The sequence below is a fragment of the Malania oleifera genome, chromosome 5 (genome assembly GCF_029873635.1).
Source record: "Malania oleifera isolate guangnan ecotype guangnan chromosome 5, ASM2987363v1, whole genome shotgun sequence".
Lineage (NCBI taxonomy): Eukaryota > Viridiplantae > Streptophyta > Magnoliopsida > Santalales > Ximeniaceae > Malania > Malania oleifera.
Window position 1 is genome coordinate 95,792,865 of NC_080421.1, and position 18,180 is coordinate 95,811,044.

Consider the following 18,180-nt stretch of genomic DNA (forward strand, 5'->3'; position numbering starts at 1 on the left):
CAATCCAAGAAAGAACCTCGGTGATAAATTCTTGAGCTTCATCTTTCTACTCTTCAAAAGTAAGGTGATTAAACTTTACTTAACTCATAGATTGTTGTAGAATTTTTTCTTAACTTTTTCTGATACCAATTGAAAAACAAGGTGTACTCCCAAAGGGGGGAGGGGTGAATTGGGATTTAAAAATTTCTTTATAAATCTTTTTATTAAGTCTTTCCCAATTCTATTATATTCATTTCATATTCAACAATCACAGAAGTATAATTAATTTGCAATGACCAACACTCAGCCAAAAATTTAGCATTTATTAATAAATGATGATAAAGGTCAAAACTTCAATATTTAGAATTTAGATTTTCAATATATTAATCAATCAATAACTTAAGCTTGATTTCACAATAAAATATAAATTTCAACAAGTTTCCAAAATTCAGATTTTGATATTAAACAAGTTACTTGAGTTTAAATATGTTAATGAACTTTGATATTCATCAACGTACTTCCTTTAATCAAAGTACTTCCTTTAGTCAAGGTTTCTGAAATCAATATACTTCCTTTAGTCAAGGTTTCCGTAATTTCCAATAACTACTTAATTTCCAGCAATTAAGTAAACATCTACGCAATTTATATGTACAGAAAATTAAAGAGAGTAGGGAAGAGAAAGACACTGAGATTTTACAAGGTTCAGCTATACCCGCCTATGTCCTCGTCTTAAGCAAATCATCCAAGGATTTCATTATACTGCTCTCTTAATCGGGTGGAGCAAACCGTTTACACACTCCTTCAAGTAGGATGGAGCCCTCCTCTCCAAACGATACCCCATGCTCGGTAGTCTAACGATTCAACAATCCTGAACCGTAAAAAACAACAAGAGAAATAAGAACACTTCTTGTGTACAAAAAGCACTCTCAGCAAGGGCAGATTAGTACAAGTTAAAAACAATATACTTCAATTAAATAACAATATAGAAATATGAAGCTCAAGTAATTTATCACATGGATTATTTCTTGGATTTAATGACTCAGTAATACGTGCAACGAATCATAAGCTTTTCTTGGCAAAATCACAACAAGTTGATCAGCAAGAGTATTAGCACAATAGCTTTGAGAAGTAGAGAGTATATAGCTTGATTGCTGCTTGTTGGTGTTTTAATTCTTTAGGTTTAGCATGTATTTATAGAGAGAAAAACATAATTTTCATATTCCCCAAGTTACTTGTAGTATTTCCCAAGTTTTCTCAAAGTTTGGAGCCCAAGAAATCAAATTTGGAAATATTTCCTCGCTGTTTTATTTTGAATTTTACGAAGGTTAGTCGCCAAATCTCGAAGGGTTAGTTGCTTCTACCTTTAAATCAACATATTTTTGAGACACAATACAGGGTTAGTCGCTTGATCTTGAGAGGTCAATTGCTTAACTCAGTTTTGTCTGCATGTCAGTCGCTTGTCCAATTGTTAGCTTCAATCACCTTTCAGTATTTTGGGTATAACTTTCACTATAAAATTCCAAATAAGACGATCTTGGTATCAACAAAAAGCTAAGCAAAAATCTTACAACTTTCATGTTGAATAGTTTTGAAGATAAGAAACCATTGATAGAGAAAATTGCACATCAATGCAAATATGGAAAAAAAAAAAAAAGGAATTTGGAGAATCCTGTTTTGGTGCTTTTCATTCAAAAAATAATTTGAACCCTTTTGAAATAACTTTTGACCTTATAAAAATATTTTTCAAATATTTTAAAAGGTATTTAGGTCGAAGTAATTAACTTAAGAGTTTCATGCATTCATATTGAAATCATTTGAAGTACTTGCATGAAACTTCTTACAAGATTATAACTTTTTAAGTGCTAAGTCTTCTTGTATTTGCTTTACTCTCAGTATCTTCACGTATTTGTTTTGACTTCCTTCATGTTTGACTTGACTTTAAGTTTCAATAGTTTTAGCTTCATAAGATCTTGTAGTATTAAGTTTGTGCTTTTAAAATACTTTGTCAAGTACTTGTTCTTGAACATTTGAGTCCTAAATCACCACTTAACCAAATATGTTAAGTTCCTTTACTTTGTTATCATCAAAACAAGATTCTAAACCTTGTGAGGCCAACAGGGATTGTTGGGGGTTGTGTCTTCGCATGCCTTTGGGCATCCCGAGGTGAGGGTAGCTTTTGTCTTTTGTAGGGTTGCCCAATATGCTGGATTGAAAATTAAAATAAAAACAAAGATATGAGTTTTGATCAATTAATTTCAAAGGTCATCCTAGGCTAATTAAGTACTATCCCTTGGATGCATCTAAAGGGGGTGCTAATATCTTCCCTTTATATAACCAAACCCTCGATCAAAATTTGGTTCGGTCGGTTTTGAGTTTGATTAATATGGAATCAGAGTCAGCTCTTCATAATATGGGGCCCTAGGCGAATGATTTAATCAAGGACCTTTAATATTTTGTTTAATTTTTATTTTTATTTAAAATTAATTTTTCTAACTTTTTGAGATGCAAAATCACTAATGAATGTTATCTTTATTATTATTATTATTATTATTATTATTATTATTATTATTATTATTATTATTATATTTGATTCTAATTCCATCTCTGGAATTGATTGCTTTTTTCTTGGAAGGTTTTCATCTTACTCATTTATATTTTGTTTAGAACTAAAAATAAATTTATCAAAAGCTCTCTTTTGAGATGACACTAATTTTTTTTTTTTTTTTCGTTTTTTTTTATATTCCGATTCATATTTTCTCGTTGACATAATTAAATTTCAAAATTAACACTGACTATAAATTGACAAATTATGTAAACAAATAAAAATAAATTTAATAAATTTATAGAAATAATAGATTGAACCAATATAACCTGATTATTATTATTATTGCAAATTGATCGGCGAGCGAGGCTTTAGAGATATCAGATTTTTGTTGGATACAATGTTCTAGCCTCAAAACTTTCAAAATCTAAGAAAAAATAGAAAAAAATGTTTAGAGTGAAAATAATAGAAAAATAATGCACAAACATTGAAATCATAGGGTTGATGAAAATTACAGAGAATCGGAGGTTCGAAGATGATGAACACAAGAGTTGGAGCAAAAATCATAGAGAGACCGAGAGATGAGAGTGAGAGAGTGTGAGAGATGAAAAGATTTGTTTAGAGAGGCTAAGAGAAAGAGATGAGAGTAATAGACAGAAATATAATAAAATTGTTAGTTGAGAAGTCAATGAGACTTGAAAAAAAATAAAATAAATTACATTTATTTTACATTTTAAAATACAATTTCATTTATTTGTTAGTTGGAAAGTCAAGTATGGGAAGAGAACATAATAAATAATGTTAACATTATTTAATTAAAAAAAATTTGGGGCCTCAAAAATATATTATTATATTAAAAAAAAATTTGGGGCCCCAATCTGAATTTTTAGGGCCCTAGGCGAACACCCCGCCTAATAGTTAGGCTGGCCTTGTATGGAATTTAGGTTTTGTTTAGTTAATGAGATTTTTTAATTATAATTTTTCAAACCGTACTAACCTTACGACTGAATGCTCACCCCTATTGCTAAGTGAGGAAAAACTTTCCTCCAAAGTATGTGGATATCGACTTTTAAGGAAAAACTTTCCTTTAGAGTCAAAATGACCAAACTCAAATTTTTTGTTCTTCAATTGATTAAATGTTATTTCTTAACTATTTCTTATCCAATGGAGAACTTTTGAATTAACCCTTTAACTATTTAGGTAGTCATGCAGTATTTGTAGTAGGAGTGTTTCCTCATAAGTCATTATGCCGATTGGTGTATATAAAAGAAACTTGCCAGTCGTACAGAGGTAGAGACATTTTATCCTCTTTCTTAACTTGATATTTCAAGTAGTTCTAAATTCATATTATAATATACTTTTTCCACTAACTAGGGGTTTCTCTTTTCCTAGGGTACGCATTTGAAGCCTTGTTACAAAGAACAACATAAGATTTATTTCAAAAAATCCACCTATTAAGGTAGCCATAAAAAGGTTTCACTTTACAAATTTAATAGGCATGATGAGAGATAATACTTATTTCTAGGTTTGAGTAAAAATTTTGTCGTTAATTTAAAATTTATTTGTTAGCCACTATCATATACTTAGGCCAAACAAGATACTTCCATAAATTATTCCAAAAGTCAAATGTGCATTAATAATTAATATATCAATTAGAGAAAAAAATTTATCGCGAGAAATTTAATTTTTTTTTAAAAAAATTTATAAATGCAAAAAATTTGTTTTTACATGCAACACATGCAGCAGTTAGTACATAATAAGAACTTAAGTTTTTATGAATAAAGGTTGGGCTTCTAATGATTTAAAATCTAGTGAATTGGTCTTGTTTGACAATCTCTAAATTGCCACAAAATTACCTTTGATTGATCTATCATTGTTGATTTAAGCGATCTATTCAAAGATTTTGTTTGGATAGTTTTAACATTTAAAAATGTAAATTCCACAATACTATAAGATACCTTTTTATCAAAAAAGAAATTATCTCCTATATCCTATCTTACTTACATATTGAGTAGTTAATTGGCCAATGATTAAAATAGTTCACCAATTTATTATAATTATTTTAGTTATTTGTTCCACTTTCAAATTTTATTTTGCAATAAAAATTTTATTCGACATTACAATTGAAAAATAGTAAAAGTATTTTGTAATTGTCATTATTATTATTTTAGGAAATTTTTTTATATTTATATTTTAATTATATTTAAATTCATATGATCATTTAATTTTTATTTTAATTTAAAAGTATATAAAATGAATAATTTAATTAAAACAAAATATTTTTTTACATCAAAATTTCTGGTAATAGTTTGTCAAAATAACTGAAAATCATAAAAGTATGATTTTCAGTTTTTTGACAAGTAGCAGAAAAACTAGTGATAAAAATTAGAAAACTGACAATATAAACAAACACATTTTTATAATCTGTTTCTTCATCATAGAGAAACATAAATAGAAAAAATAAAATTGCAACGATACCAAACGTACCCTTCATTTTTCAAATTTACCCTAAGTTTGTAATGAACTAGAGTTGGATAAAGGTTTTCAATGATTTGCATTTCTTTTAGCTTTATACACAACATACTTGAAAATTTAAAATTATCAACTAATAAGTCAAGGCTTAGGTAGCGTTTGTTTTCCGAAATTTCTATACTTAAAAGTAAAATAATTATAATAAAATTTTAATTATTAATAATAAAAAAGAGTACCAAATCAATGAAAATGAGTAATTCAAGAATTTGGAAAATTGAATAAAGTGACTTTGCATGATCCAAAATTTTTTAATCATAAAATGTTTAAATTACGAGAACTAGCCCCAAGTTCTAAAAGATTTATTGGAGACCTACAAGTTTTGACCATTGGGATCCATATATTGCTTGACCACCTTGTTCTAGGAAATGCATATAAGATTAGTCCTCAATCTAATGTAACATTATTTTGTATATTGAAAGAAGAGAAAGATGAATGAGTATAATAAATACTTAAATTTCTCTAAATAAAGGTTGGACTCTTAATAATTTAAAATAAAATGTATCATTCTTCTATGATAAATCTCTTAATTGTCATAAATTTTTTCCTTTGATTGATCTGCCCATTGTGGATTCAATAAAAGAACTATTAAGTTTACTGGATCATCTTTAACCCCCAGGGTGTGGTTCAAGTGATAGTGCGGACTGTGAGAGTACTTTTCACGAGGTCAGGTGTTCAAACCCTCTCAAATTCGTTTCCGTCCTTGGACTCCTGAATTACCCTCCCTTTGAAATTGTGGGGTCAACTTCAAAGGGCGTAGGATTAGTCACGTGGACCATAAAACAGACACCTAGATACCTGGTGCAAGTTCTAAAAAAAAAATAAAAAAATAAAAAAATAAAAGAATAAAAGAACTATTCAGAATTACTCTGATATAATTTAATGTTTACATTTTTATTTGATTTTTTATATATTTAAAATTTTCTTCCCCCAACCCTACTTACTAATGGGGACACACCTTTGAAAAGGTGCTTTCCCCACTTTCTCGGCTGCTTAGCTAAGCAAAATAAATAAATACCATTACATAAGAGTTGAAAATTACTGTGATGGAGCCCGCCGAAATAAACATGAGCAGGTCACGGATTAACTTTTGCTCACCTCGTTCCTTGAGAAGCAAGAAAAGTCGAGGGAGCTTTTTCAAGATTGCCTTAATGATGACCTCCTTGTCTTCTTCTCCATGTGTATAAAAGATAAGATTTGTGCTCCCCTTTTCCATGCTCAGAGATTTCATTTCCCTTTTCCGTGAGAAAAGTAAAAAATCTCATCCGGAACAAGGCAGATGAACGAGTCCCCTGCACAAGCACAGCCGCACGCAGAGGACGAAGAACAGATTCCAGACGAAGAAGAAGAAGAAGAAGTAGTAGCGGCAGCACAAAATATGAGGACCCAAAACGCCCAACGATGTCGATGTGACTTCTGCGGTGAAAGAGAAGCACTCCTGTACTGCAGGGCAGACTCGGCCAAACTCTGCTTCTCTTGCGACCGAGAGGTTCACTCCACGAATCAGCTCTTCACGAAGCACACCAGATCTCTTCTCTGCAACGCCTGCGATTCCTGTCCGTCTTCCATTCTCTGCTCCTCCGAGAACATGGTTCTGTGCCAGAACTGCGACTGGGAAAAGCACAATCGCTCGCTTTCTTTGCTGCATGAGCGCCGCCTTCTCGAGGGCTACTCTGGGTGTCCTTCGGCGGCCGAGTTGCTGTCGATTGTTGGGTTTGACGACGTGGGAGATAAGGCTCTTTTACTCGACGACGAGGGCGGCGCCGGCGGTGATGGGTTTTTGGAGGATGGGTTCTCCGACTTCTTGGTTTGGGACACTCCTTCTGTTGTGAGTCTTGATGATCTGATGACTGTTTCTGCTGATTCTGACCATAATTTTCAAGCCATGGGTGTTCCTTCTCTGCCTAAGGTTAAGGTTTGTTCTTTCATTATACACTTAAAGTACTCTTTCATTCTTCTTATAAGCTTAAAATTATTCTTGTTTTCTATTATCAACGCTGTTAGAATATATTTGTTTCTTTCAGTTATAGATGCGCGGGATCAATTTAGATTAAATGAGTATTAGGAAATTGAATGGGTATGAACAGTATCACACAACTCAAATAAGAAATGAGAAAATAGAAATTGACACCAAAATTTATGTTAAAAACCTCTAAACAAATCGAGGGAAAAATTACGGGCAAGATTAAAAGAAATCCATTATGAAAAATAATGATACAATTTCTCTCTAATTACAAGAGGAGAACAATGATACCTCTCTCTTGAATTAGGAGTATACATATCTCTCTAAAATTAGGAGAAACTGAGAAACTAGAAACACAGACTACAACAGGGACATTTTACAGGAGAGTACTTGATTTCTCTCTCTAAAGGTGAAGTTGGAGATGCTTGAGATGATATCTTCCTTTACCAACACTTCCCTGTTTATAGGGGTTTTGTAAGCCTTCTTTTTTAAAGCCATCAAATGAATAGTACAACCACCATATGAATAGTGCAGCCCCTAAATGAATAGTGCAGTCACCTTTGTAAATTTGTATAGCCACCAAATGAATAGTGCAGCCACCATATAAATAGTACAACCACCATATGAATAGTACAACCCTTATGTTGGACTTTGAATGTTAGAAATGACTTTACAATTCAACAGTCTCCCACTTAAAGTCATTTTCAAACTTTTTTTTTTTTTTCATCATTTCTAGTCTTGTCAGTTCCATGCCACTTACGTTTCTGTTAGGCCATAAGAGGATCTACACCATATAAACTTGTCAGCGTTGATTGTTTTGTCATAACATCTGCTAGGTTGTCTTTGGTGTGAATTTTTTGCATGTCCACACTCCTTCTTCCACAACTTATCGAACGAAGTGATATTGTACTCCGATATATTTTGTCCTGGAATGAAAAATCGGATTCCTTGCAATATGCAAGACATTTTGATTGTCACAATATAGAGAAATTTTCTCTTGATTATGCCCGACTTCTTCCAATAATCTTTTAATCCATATTCCCTTCTTGCAAGCCTGCGTAGCTGCCATATATTCAACTTTAGTCATAGACAATGCCACAACAGTTTGCAAATTTGATACCCAGCTTACTGCTTCTCCTGCAAGAGTAAACACATAACTTGTAGTGGATTTTTTTTTGTCAAGATCACTTGCAAAATCTGAATCAACATATCCCCTGACAATAAATTCTGATCCTTCATAACATAATGCAGCATCTGAGGTTCTTTTGATGTATCTTAGGACTCTCTTTACTGTATTCCAATGCTCTCTACTAGGATTCGCCATGAACTGACTAACCGTACCAACTGCTTGAGCAATATCTGGTCTTGTACAAATTATAGCGTACATTAGGCTCCCCACTGCTGATGCATATGGCACTCGAGACAATTCCATCCTCTCTGCTTCATTGTTAGGACACATACTTGAGGATAATTTATAATTGACAGGAAGTGGGGTAGAAATTGACTTACAATCTTGTATGTTGAAGCGTCGCAAGACTTTCTTCAAATAATTCTTTTTGAGAAGACCAAATTTTCTTATCTTTTCTGTCTCGGTTAATTTGCATCCCTAAAATCTTGTTTGATAGTCCCAAATCGTTCATATCAAACTCCCTAGCCAATTGTGCCTTCAATTTTTGGACTCTTTCTTTGTTGGGACCTACAACCAACACATCATCCACATACAACAATAAAATTATGAAATCATTATTACCAAACCTCTTGTAGTATGTACAATGGTTTGCACTGAGTTTGTTGTATCTGAGGCTAATTATGAAGGAATCAAATCTCTTGTACCAACATCTTGGTGCCTGCTTTAAGCCGTACAAAAATTTGGTTAACTTGCAAACCAAGTTTTATTTTCCTTTTTCTTCAAACCCTTCTGTTTGGAGCATGTAAATATCTTCTTCAAGTTCTCCATGAAGAAAATAAGTTTTCACATCTAACTGCTCTAGATATAAATCAAACACAACACACATAGCCAATACAGTTCTGATAGTAGTAAGTCTAACAACTGGAGAAGATATCTCATTAAAATCAATACCTTTTTTCTGAGCATACCCTTTCACTACCAGTCTTGCATGATATCGTTCCACCTGATCGTTACCATCTTGCTTGATCTTGTAGACCCATTTATTTCCAATGACTTTACGCCCATGTGGTAATGGAACAAGCTCCCATGTATTATTTTTGTACAAAACTTCAATTTCTTCCTGCATTGATGTCATCCACAAAGAAACATCAGGGCTACTTATAGTCTCATGGAAAGCTGATGGCTCTCCATCTTCTGTTAGAAGACAATATGTAGTATTGCTTGGCATGACATAATCTGAGTGCCATGATGGTTTCCTTGTTTCACGTATTGAACGTCGAACTTTTGTATCATTGGCCTCATTTGGTTCTTGTTCCTTATGCTTTGATGCGGCTTCAGAAGAATCTTTATTTTCTTCTATCTGAACAGTAGTCGTTTTCGAAGTGCTGTTGTTTTCTTTATTTTGCAGTTCATTTTTTGCAAATATTACATCCCTGCTGATTATGACCTTGCGGGCAGTGGGATCCCACAGGTGATACCCCTTGACTCCGTCAGTATAACCCAAGAATATGCATTTCCTGGACTTTGGGTCCAGTTTAGTTCTTTTCCGGGCATTATACATTACATATGCAGGACATCCAAATATGTGAAGAGAAGAATACTGGGTTGACTTACCAATTCACATCTCCATCGGTGTCTTCAAACCAATTGCTGTTGACGGTGACTGATTTATCACATAACAAGCGGTTCTGACTGCTTCAGTTCAGAATGACTTGACTAGATCTGCAGTCTTCAACATAACTCTGGTCCTTTTTAATATGGTTCTGTTCATCCGCTCTGTTACGCCATTTTGCTGAGGTGTATGCACAACAGTGAACTGCCTTTGAATACCCTTTTGCTTGCAAAATGAAATAAAATCGCCGTCTTTATATTCTCCTCCATTATCTGTCCTTAAACACTTGATTCTTTTTCCAGATTCAAGTTCCACCTACGCTTTGAATTCTTTGAACACTAGAAACACATTTGACTTCCTCTTGATTGGATATACCCATAATCTTCTGGAGTAGTCATCAATAAATGATACAAAATAATGTGCTCCTCCTAGGGATGAAATTGGTGATTCCCATACATCAGAATGAATCAAGTCTAGAATGTGTTCGCTTCTGGCAGTAGATCTTTCAAATTTTAATCTACGTTGCTTACTTGTAACACAGTGCTCACAGGAAGGTAGGCTTACTGATTTGAGTCTGGGAAGAAGATTACGTTCTGAAAGAATCTTCAGATCACGTTCAGACATTTGACCAAGTTTGCGATGCCACATTATCGTTGATTCTTCCTGGGTTGATGCAACTGATGCGTCTCCCTGTTGTATAGTATTTACCAGTAGTGTGTATAGATTTCCCACGATCTTTTCTGCCTTCATCAATACAAGTGCGCCTTTGACAACCTTCAAGATCTCATTTTCAATAAGGGTCTTACAGCTGAAGTCATCTAACTGTCCAAGAGACAGTAAATTTTCTTCAAGCCCTTCACATGTCGTACCCCTTGAATAGTGCGAATCGTACCATCGTACATCTTCAGTTTGATATTACCGACACCAGCTATCTATAAGGCATGATCATTACCCATGAATATAGATTCGCCTAAAACAGGTTCATAAGAGTGGAACCAGTCTCGACGAGAGGTTATGTGTCAGGTTGCTCCTGAATCCATGATCCATACATCAGTGAGTTTCTTACCACCTTTAGAGATAGTTTCTGCTTCGCTGTATAGGATTTCACCATCACTGGAGGTACTCGCAGCACATCCTTGAGAAGTGTTCTCCTCAGGAGCTTTCCCTGCATTCTTGTTCTTATGCCAACAATCTTTTGAGATGTGCCCCCTTTTGCCACAATTGTAGCATTTAAAATTCTTCTTACTCCTTGACTTTGATCTACCATGACTATGACTCCTACTAGAGCCACGTTCTGTTGATCTTCCTCTCATCATTGGTAGTGCCTCAACTTGTTGAGAACTGGACGATCCATCTTCCTTGTTTTTGCGCCTGGATTCCTCTTCCAGAACAGCCGCCGCAACATCATCGAAGACTAGATTATTTGACTGAATATTATTTGTAATGTTGATGATGAGTTGATCGTACGAATCTGATAGACTTTGGAGTAGAAGCTTCGCTCATTCAGTTGGCTCAATCTTATGGCTTAATGTTGTTAGTTAGGAGAACAACGTATTAAAATTGTTGATGTGGTCTGTAACTGATGTGGACTCACTCATTCTAAGAGTGTAGAGTCTCCTCTTTAAGAAGATCTTATTGTGAAGTGACTTTACCTTATAGAGCTTTGTCAGCGCCTCCCAAATTTCTTTTGCTGACTTCTTCTCCGCAATGCTTGATAACACCGAATCTGCTAATGCTAAATGAAGATTAGTCATCTCTTTCCATTTTTCATTAGTTATACCTGTTGATTTGTCTCCTATTGTTGCTAAGCAATTGTCCTTTCTCAGGACCGCCTTCATCTTCAATTTCCAAAGGGAGAAATTACTCCCATTGAACTTCTCAATTTCGTACTTTGCTACCATTGTAGTAGATAAGATCTGCTCCTCCACTAAACCGGCTCCCACTTTTTCACCGTGATCAATACCGTATACGTTCACAATATCGTAAATGAATGGAACTGTATACTTGAACAAATCTCGTATACGTTCACAATATTGTAAAAGTATCCGGTGACACGTGTGAATAGTAACCCCAACCCAAAGGCCGTAACCCAAGGCTCTGATACCACTGTTAGGAAATTGAATGGGTAGGAACAGTATCACACAACTAAAATAAGAAATGAGAAAATAGAAATTGACACCAAGATTTACGTGGAAAACCACCAAACAAATCGAGAGAAAAACCACGGGTAAGAGTAGAAGGAATCCACTATGAAAAATAATGATACATCTTCTTTCTATTTACAAGAGGAGAACAATGATACCTCTCTCTTGAATTAGGAGTATAAAAATCTCTTTAAAATTAGGAGAAACTAGAAACACAGACTACAACAGGGACACTTCGCAGGAGAGTACTTGATTTCTCTCTCTAAAGGTGGAGTTGGAAATGCTTGGGATGATATCTTCCTTCACCACCACTTCCCTATTTATAGGGGTTTTGTAAGCCTCATTTTTTAAAGCCGTCAAATGAATAGTACAGCCACCATATGAATAGTACCACCACCATATGAATAGTGTAGCCACCAAATGAATAGTGCAGCCACCATATAAATAGTATAGCCACTATATGAATAGTACAGTCCCTATGTTGGACTTTGAATGCTAGAAATGATTTTAGAATTCAACAATGAGCTGTGTTTCTGTTTGGTTTACATGCGCCGCCTAGCTCTTTATTTACAAATATTTATTTCTGGGACTTTGAATCAATCACGATTTTAGCGAATCAATAAATTAATAAATGGGTATATATTGGGTGAGGTTGTTCCTTTGATTGTTTATTAATGTATTTGATTTGCTAGTTTCTGTATGATAAAGTCAGGGATGATAATTACTTTATTAATGATTCCTAAGTTAGTTTAGGTATGGTTAGTTTGGTGTTCTGCCCATATTGGGATTGTTTATTGACATTGTTATTGTTATTGTTATTGAATTTTAGAATCGAAATGCTGCTTGTGGGCAACACAAGGAAGAGTTGCTTCATCAGCTTCGTGAACTGTCGAGGTTGGAACCTGGCTTGAACAGTGGTCATGGACGTGTTGAATCCCTTATTGGCTTTGAATCCATGGTACATGAACAAGCTTTGCAACTGGGAAATGCGCATGATGGCTGTGAACATAATGCAGAGGCAACTGCATTTCCTGCATATGAGGTCAGGGTTTTTTCCTTCTAACATTGTTTAACTATTGTTATGTTATGTTTTTAGGTGTTTTTTTTTTTTCAAATGTTTGCATGTGCATATCTGCTTAGAATTTTTTTTTTTTTTTTTAATTTTTGTTTATGTTAGATATGTTAGCGGATGAATCTCTTGGCCATGAGTAGTGTCATGTTATGTGATTGTCCTGCTCTGCAGTTCTTTTCATGAATAAATAAATATCACCGTCATTTTGGATGCAAGATATGATGAACCTGCAGCATGGAATTGTAAACCTTAATTTGCTCAAGTTTATGTCATTCATGCAACATGGAAGCGTAAACCTAGTCCTGCTCAAGTTTATTTGTGTTGTGGATGTGCCTTATTTTTTAATGATTGCACAGAACTTGTGTCACCAATAAACGAGGCTTCAAGGTGTAAGGATTGATATTGTTTTGACAACAGCCAGTTTATCTCCAAGTGTCCTCATTAAAAATAACATACAATCCTTTACTAATATAATTTTATTAGCAATGGCCTCGGCATGTGTGGCAGACCAAATAGTGATATCTTAGTGGTAGAAATGGCAATTTTTCCCCATCACCAATGGTATTTCACAATCCTTGACATCATTGGTCAGGCAATGGGATTGTTTTGGGGAGGATAGGGTTGGGAGATGGTGAATTGACTAATTGAGTATTAATTTTGATCCATTTCTAATAAATTACTGGGGTGGGGGTTGGATTGGGGTAGGAAAGCGTCGAAAAAAAACTGGAACAGGGACCAGAAAATGTGATCTTGCCCTGGAGGTGCTTGTTGCTCAGTGTTCTTAGAAGTGCACTTAACTTGACAGTTGATCATAAACTGAACATCTCCTAAAGTTTCTTGCATTAATGATTTTGAAACATTAAATACATGGTCTAAACTTTATTTGAAGGATGAAAAATCATAATCAGACTTTATGGTAATATGTCCAAGGCATTGTAATGGGTCATACAAAAAATAACATATGGTGTTTTGTATCTTTCTTGGTCTCTTTGGTCCTTTGGCTGCTTAGATATCTTCGTGGATTTTCTTTGATTGTTTCGGAAGGGACTGGTTCAGTCATTAGGTGTTAATGAGTCTGGTATATATCATTATGATTCTGCTATCTTTTCCTCCACCCCCCCCCCCCCCCCCCAAAAAAAAAAAAAAAAGGAAAAAAAAAGAAAAAGAGAGAGAGAAGAAGAAAGGAAGAAAGGAAAGGGGAAAATGGAATAATGTGATTTGTGTTCTTTTCATGCAGGCAAGTGCATTTAATTGGCGTAGTGACGGTGGTGAGGCTGCAAATCAAGTTTGTCTTCCTTCTACATTATTAAGAAGCCGCACTGAGGAAAGTCCTGAGAATTCCAACAAACATTCAGTTACTATTTGTAGTGTAAGTAATGTCAGTGGTAGTGATGAGGGTCAATTGCGGCATCCCATTATTTCTAGAACATCATCAGTTCCATCATCCGGTCTTACCAAAGCTGCTCCACATGAGGTGACTAGCCAGGATAGAGAGACTGCAATTTCACGGTACAAGGAGAAGAAGAAAGCAAGGAGGTATGTACTATGCTCCTTTCTTGTACAAGCAGACTACCTAAATTGTGATTTTGTCTATGTAATTATAGATTGCAAGACAGCCCAAAGTGGAGGGAAAGATACGAGGCACTTTATTGCTTAATCTAGCTTTTATGAAAGCTTTAACAATTTATGGATTGGTTGTCCATGAATCTTCCCTCCAAAAAACTCAAGTATTTTTTTTTTTTAGCATTATACGGAAGTTTTTGAAAACTTTATTTTTTTCCACATGCATGTCTTTGTCTTATTCCTTCATTCATTCATTCATTTTGACAAAGTGCTGAAGACAAGTTTCTAAATTTATTTTTGTTAGGACTAAGGGAGTCTTCGTACAGGCTTGATATAGATGGGTGAACACTAACTTGATCCAAAAGTTTAAGTCTATTAAGTTTTTAGCTTAACCATGTATATAAACACCCATCTTACACTTTCTTTTTTTCTAATGTGTGACCAACTCATAAGTCAAATTCTCAACAATCTCATCCTTGTGAGTTCCAACCACTCCCCTTGTCATGGAAGCTATTATTTGTCATGCAGCCAACTAGGAATCATTACTCAACCATGGGAAAGGGTACGAAACCATCTTCCCCTTGAGCGGAAATTGTCTCCATTGTGCGAGCAAGTTAAATTCTCTAACAGTTGTTCAAGCGGGCCTTGTCCCTGTGCTTTACGTGCCATAGATTGCATTCCAAGTGTTTCCAAACCAATTCTACCTCCCATGTCTTGACCCTTTGTAGATCCATCTATCAGATCTTATATGATCCTTATTGGCCTTAGTCACGCACTTGGTCCTCCAATTGTTAGCGCACCGGGAAAATTAGTTTTACAGCTCGATTCTATGATGTCTCTCAATGAGGGTTATAAACCATCAACGTTGATACCACTTGTTAGGATGGGGGAGTCTTTGTACAGACTTGATATATGGGTGAGCTCAAACTTGACCCAATAGATTAAGCCTATTGAGTTTTGGTTCCAACTATGCATATAAACTTTTATCCTCCATTCTAAAATTTGAATTTGGGACAAATTCAGAAGTAGAATTCTCTTAGCCATACCCGGACTTTGGTGTTTGGTGTGGATATTGAAAATTTGAAGAGAAAAGAGAGAAGAAATATGGCATCACTTGTCATTTGGTTTGAAAGCAAGAATTTGTTGTAATCAAAGAAGAGAAATGGAAGGATATTTTGTAACTAATTTAAGAGGGGTTTTGAGATTTCAGAACTATTGAATCATAGGGCATAAACATTGGTCGACGAAATTTTTTTCGTTTTTGGAATGGTTTTGAGTGTTTATTTGTTTGTCGGTGTGGTTGCTTCAATGGTTGGGTATGACTCTTTAAAGCCCCGTGTAAAATTCATCAATCTCATACACTGATCACAATAATGCAGATGGCGTTGCGAAATAGAATGAGCCATGTCCAAAGGCTTTTTATGAATCAGCCTGTTGTCATGTTTGAATTCTGTAGAGCTGATGCTTTTAAAATGCATATCAACAGGTATGATAAGCACGTTAGGTACGAATCAAGGAAGGTTCGAGCAGAAACCAGGACAAGAATTAGGGGACGTTTTGCAAAGGCCGAATGCCCAAATTCGAATATGCAGCCCCGAGAGTAGAATCAATATGGTTGTTAGCTTACATCACACTGCTAGGAGCTAGGAAAATGCGTGTTTTGTTTTAAGTAGGATAAGTTCAATTATTTATCATGTATGATAACAGTTCATTTTGAAGCTGAAGCTTGATGATAGAGAGGTTTCTTTCCTCAACAGTGTCAAGTCTGGCCATTAGCTTTCACTTTTTCTTTTTTCTTTTTGATTTTGGTGAAATTCGAAAGCTATTGATGTTTGAATGATTGATGAAAAAATAAAAGAAAAAAGAAAAAGAAGGCTATGGCTGTATGAAGAATTGCTTGTTAAATTTGAATGTATATTCAACTACAGGAAAAGGGCTTTTGATAGTTTTGATTTGAAGTATGGTTTTCCATTTTATCACCATTGCTATGTACGCATCTTGCGGGGTCAGGTGATCCATTTCCAGAGCAGCTGGCCTGTCAATCAGGCGGGCTGGAATTTGGGCAAGTTCCCAGTTAAGAAAGTAAAAGTGGTGCTGTATTCTGTTTTTTATTTCTATTTCTCTATATTGAAGAAGTAGAATATGAAAATGCATTTGTTTGTATTATTAATTTTCTGTTTTTATAAAAAAACTGAAAATTAGATTTTCATAAATTTTAATGTTTAAAAATATTATTTTGGATTAAATTATTTATTTGTATACTTCTAAATTAAAATAAAAATTAAATGATAATATGAAATTGAATATAATTAAGAGAAAAATATACATACATTTTAAAAAATAATAATAAATCCAATTACAAAATACCTTTTCAATTGTTATGTTCATTAAAATTTTTATTATAAAGTAAATTTTCAAAGTAGAGCAATTAAGTAAAATAATTATAATACATTTTATTTTTATTTATAGTAATTTTTTAATATGTATTATTTGTAATTTTATTATTTTAATTAAATTTTTATAAAATTATTTGATTTAAATATGAAAAGATGCATTTTTAAATTAATGTTTTAATTTTCATTAGTTTCATAAATATTAACCAAACATTTTGGTTTTTATTTTTTAGTTTTTGTTTAGTTTAGTTTAGTTTAGGATTTTTTTTTTTTCTAGTTTTTGTTTCTCTAAATTTTGATAGTGATACCAAATGGCCCCTAAGGCTCAGCACAGTACTTTCAGCAGATTAAGGCGTAAGAAATAGTGGGCTAGCCTGCAGTAACAGATTAAGGCATAAGAAAAAGTGAGCGAGCATAACCGAATCAAAGTTTTGGTTCGTTAGAAAATGAGAACCAAAATCGAACCATTTAAAATGGTTAACGGAAATTTGGTTATTTGGTTTTTAGACTAATGTTTAGCTGTTTTCCTTTTGATTTTATCTTATGCTCTATGCTGTTTATCTTTTATTTTGTTTTGTTGCGTGAGGTTTGTTTTGTAAGTCCTGTTTTGTTTTGTTTTGTTTGGTCTTGTATCTCGGTTTTTGGCTAGATGTTGTTGTTGTTCTTTGGGAGATTTTTAACGTGTTGTCTTTTGTTATCTCCCATTAATTGTCTTGTAACCACGGTATTCTTCCGCTAAAAGTGAGGGGTTATTAATAAATAAATGGAGGTGTCACCTTTTTTTTTTTTTTTTTTAAGAAAAAAAAAAAAAAAAACCAAATCGAACCATTTAAGTATAATTTAAAATTTTAAAGTTACTAAAAATAATATTTTTTCATTGATAATTATCAACATGTAAATTTAAAATATTTAAAATAAAATGTAAGCATGAATATGAGATTAATATAACTTTTTAAATTTAAATTATTAAAATTTTATATGATATTATATATATAATATGTATTATATATATTTATAATATATCGGTTCGGTTTGGTTAATTGTGGTCATTGAATTGACCGAACCGAAATCGAACTGATAACTGAAAAACTCAACAACTCCGAATAGAAACCAAATTGAAAAAATGGTGAATCAAAATTTTCAGTTCGGTTTGGTTCGATTCCCTAGCCACAAGTTCTTCAAGAGGAAGACTGAAAATCCAGAAGCGTGTTCAGCAGGTGTGGAGTAGTTCTTAGACTGACTCTGGGCTGTGGC

General features: G+C 33.9%; 1 protein-coding gene across 4 annotated transcripts; it reads left to right on the plus strand.

Annotated features, from left to right (window-relative positions):
• The first annotated feature begins 6,093 nt into the window (after nt 1-6,093).
• LOC131156241 (zinc finger protein CONSTANS-LIKE 13) lies at nt 6,094-16,488 on the plus strand. Of its 4 annotated transcripts, none has more exons than XM_058109771.1 (4): nt 6,094-6,959; nt 12,728-12,940; nt 14,208-14,506; nt 16,020-16,488. In XM_058109771.1, exons 1-4 carry the CDS (start codon nt 6,330-6,332, stop codon nt 16,135-16,137), a joined length of 1,260 nt encoding a protein of 419 aa, XP_057965754.1. In that variant the 5' UTR covers nt 6,094-6,329; the 3' UTR covers nt 16,138-16,488. The 4 variants fall into 4 exon arrangements, with proteins under 4 accessions (XP_057965754.1, XP_057965753.1, XP_057965752.1 ...); XM_058109769.1 differs by having other exon boundaries at nt 6,161-6,965; XM_058109770.1 differs by lacking the exon at nt 16,020-16,488 and having other exon boundaries at nt 14,208-14,748.
• Nucleotides 16,489-18,180: the final 1,692 nt, after the last annotated feature.

Bases quoted from the DNA above. Each gene is read 5' to 3' on its own strand.
- LOC131156241 (XM_058109768.1), top strand. From the start codon at position 6,330: ATGAACGAGTCCCCTGCACAAGCACAGCCGCACGCAGAGGACGAAGAA. The intron at 6,966-12,727 runs GTTTGTTCTTTC...ATTGAATTTTAG, and splicing joins CTTCTCTGCCTAAGGTTAAG to AATCGAAATGCTGCTTGTGG. The intron at 12,941-14,207 runs GTCAGGGTTTTT...CTTTTCATGCAG, and splicing joins CTGCATTTCCTGCATATGAG to GCAAGTGCATTTAATTGGCG.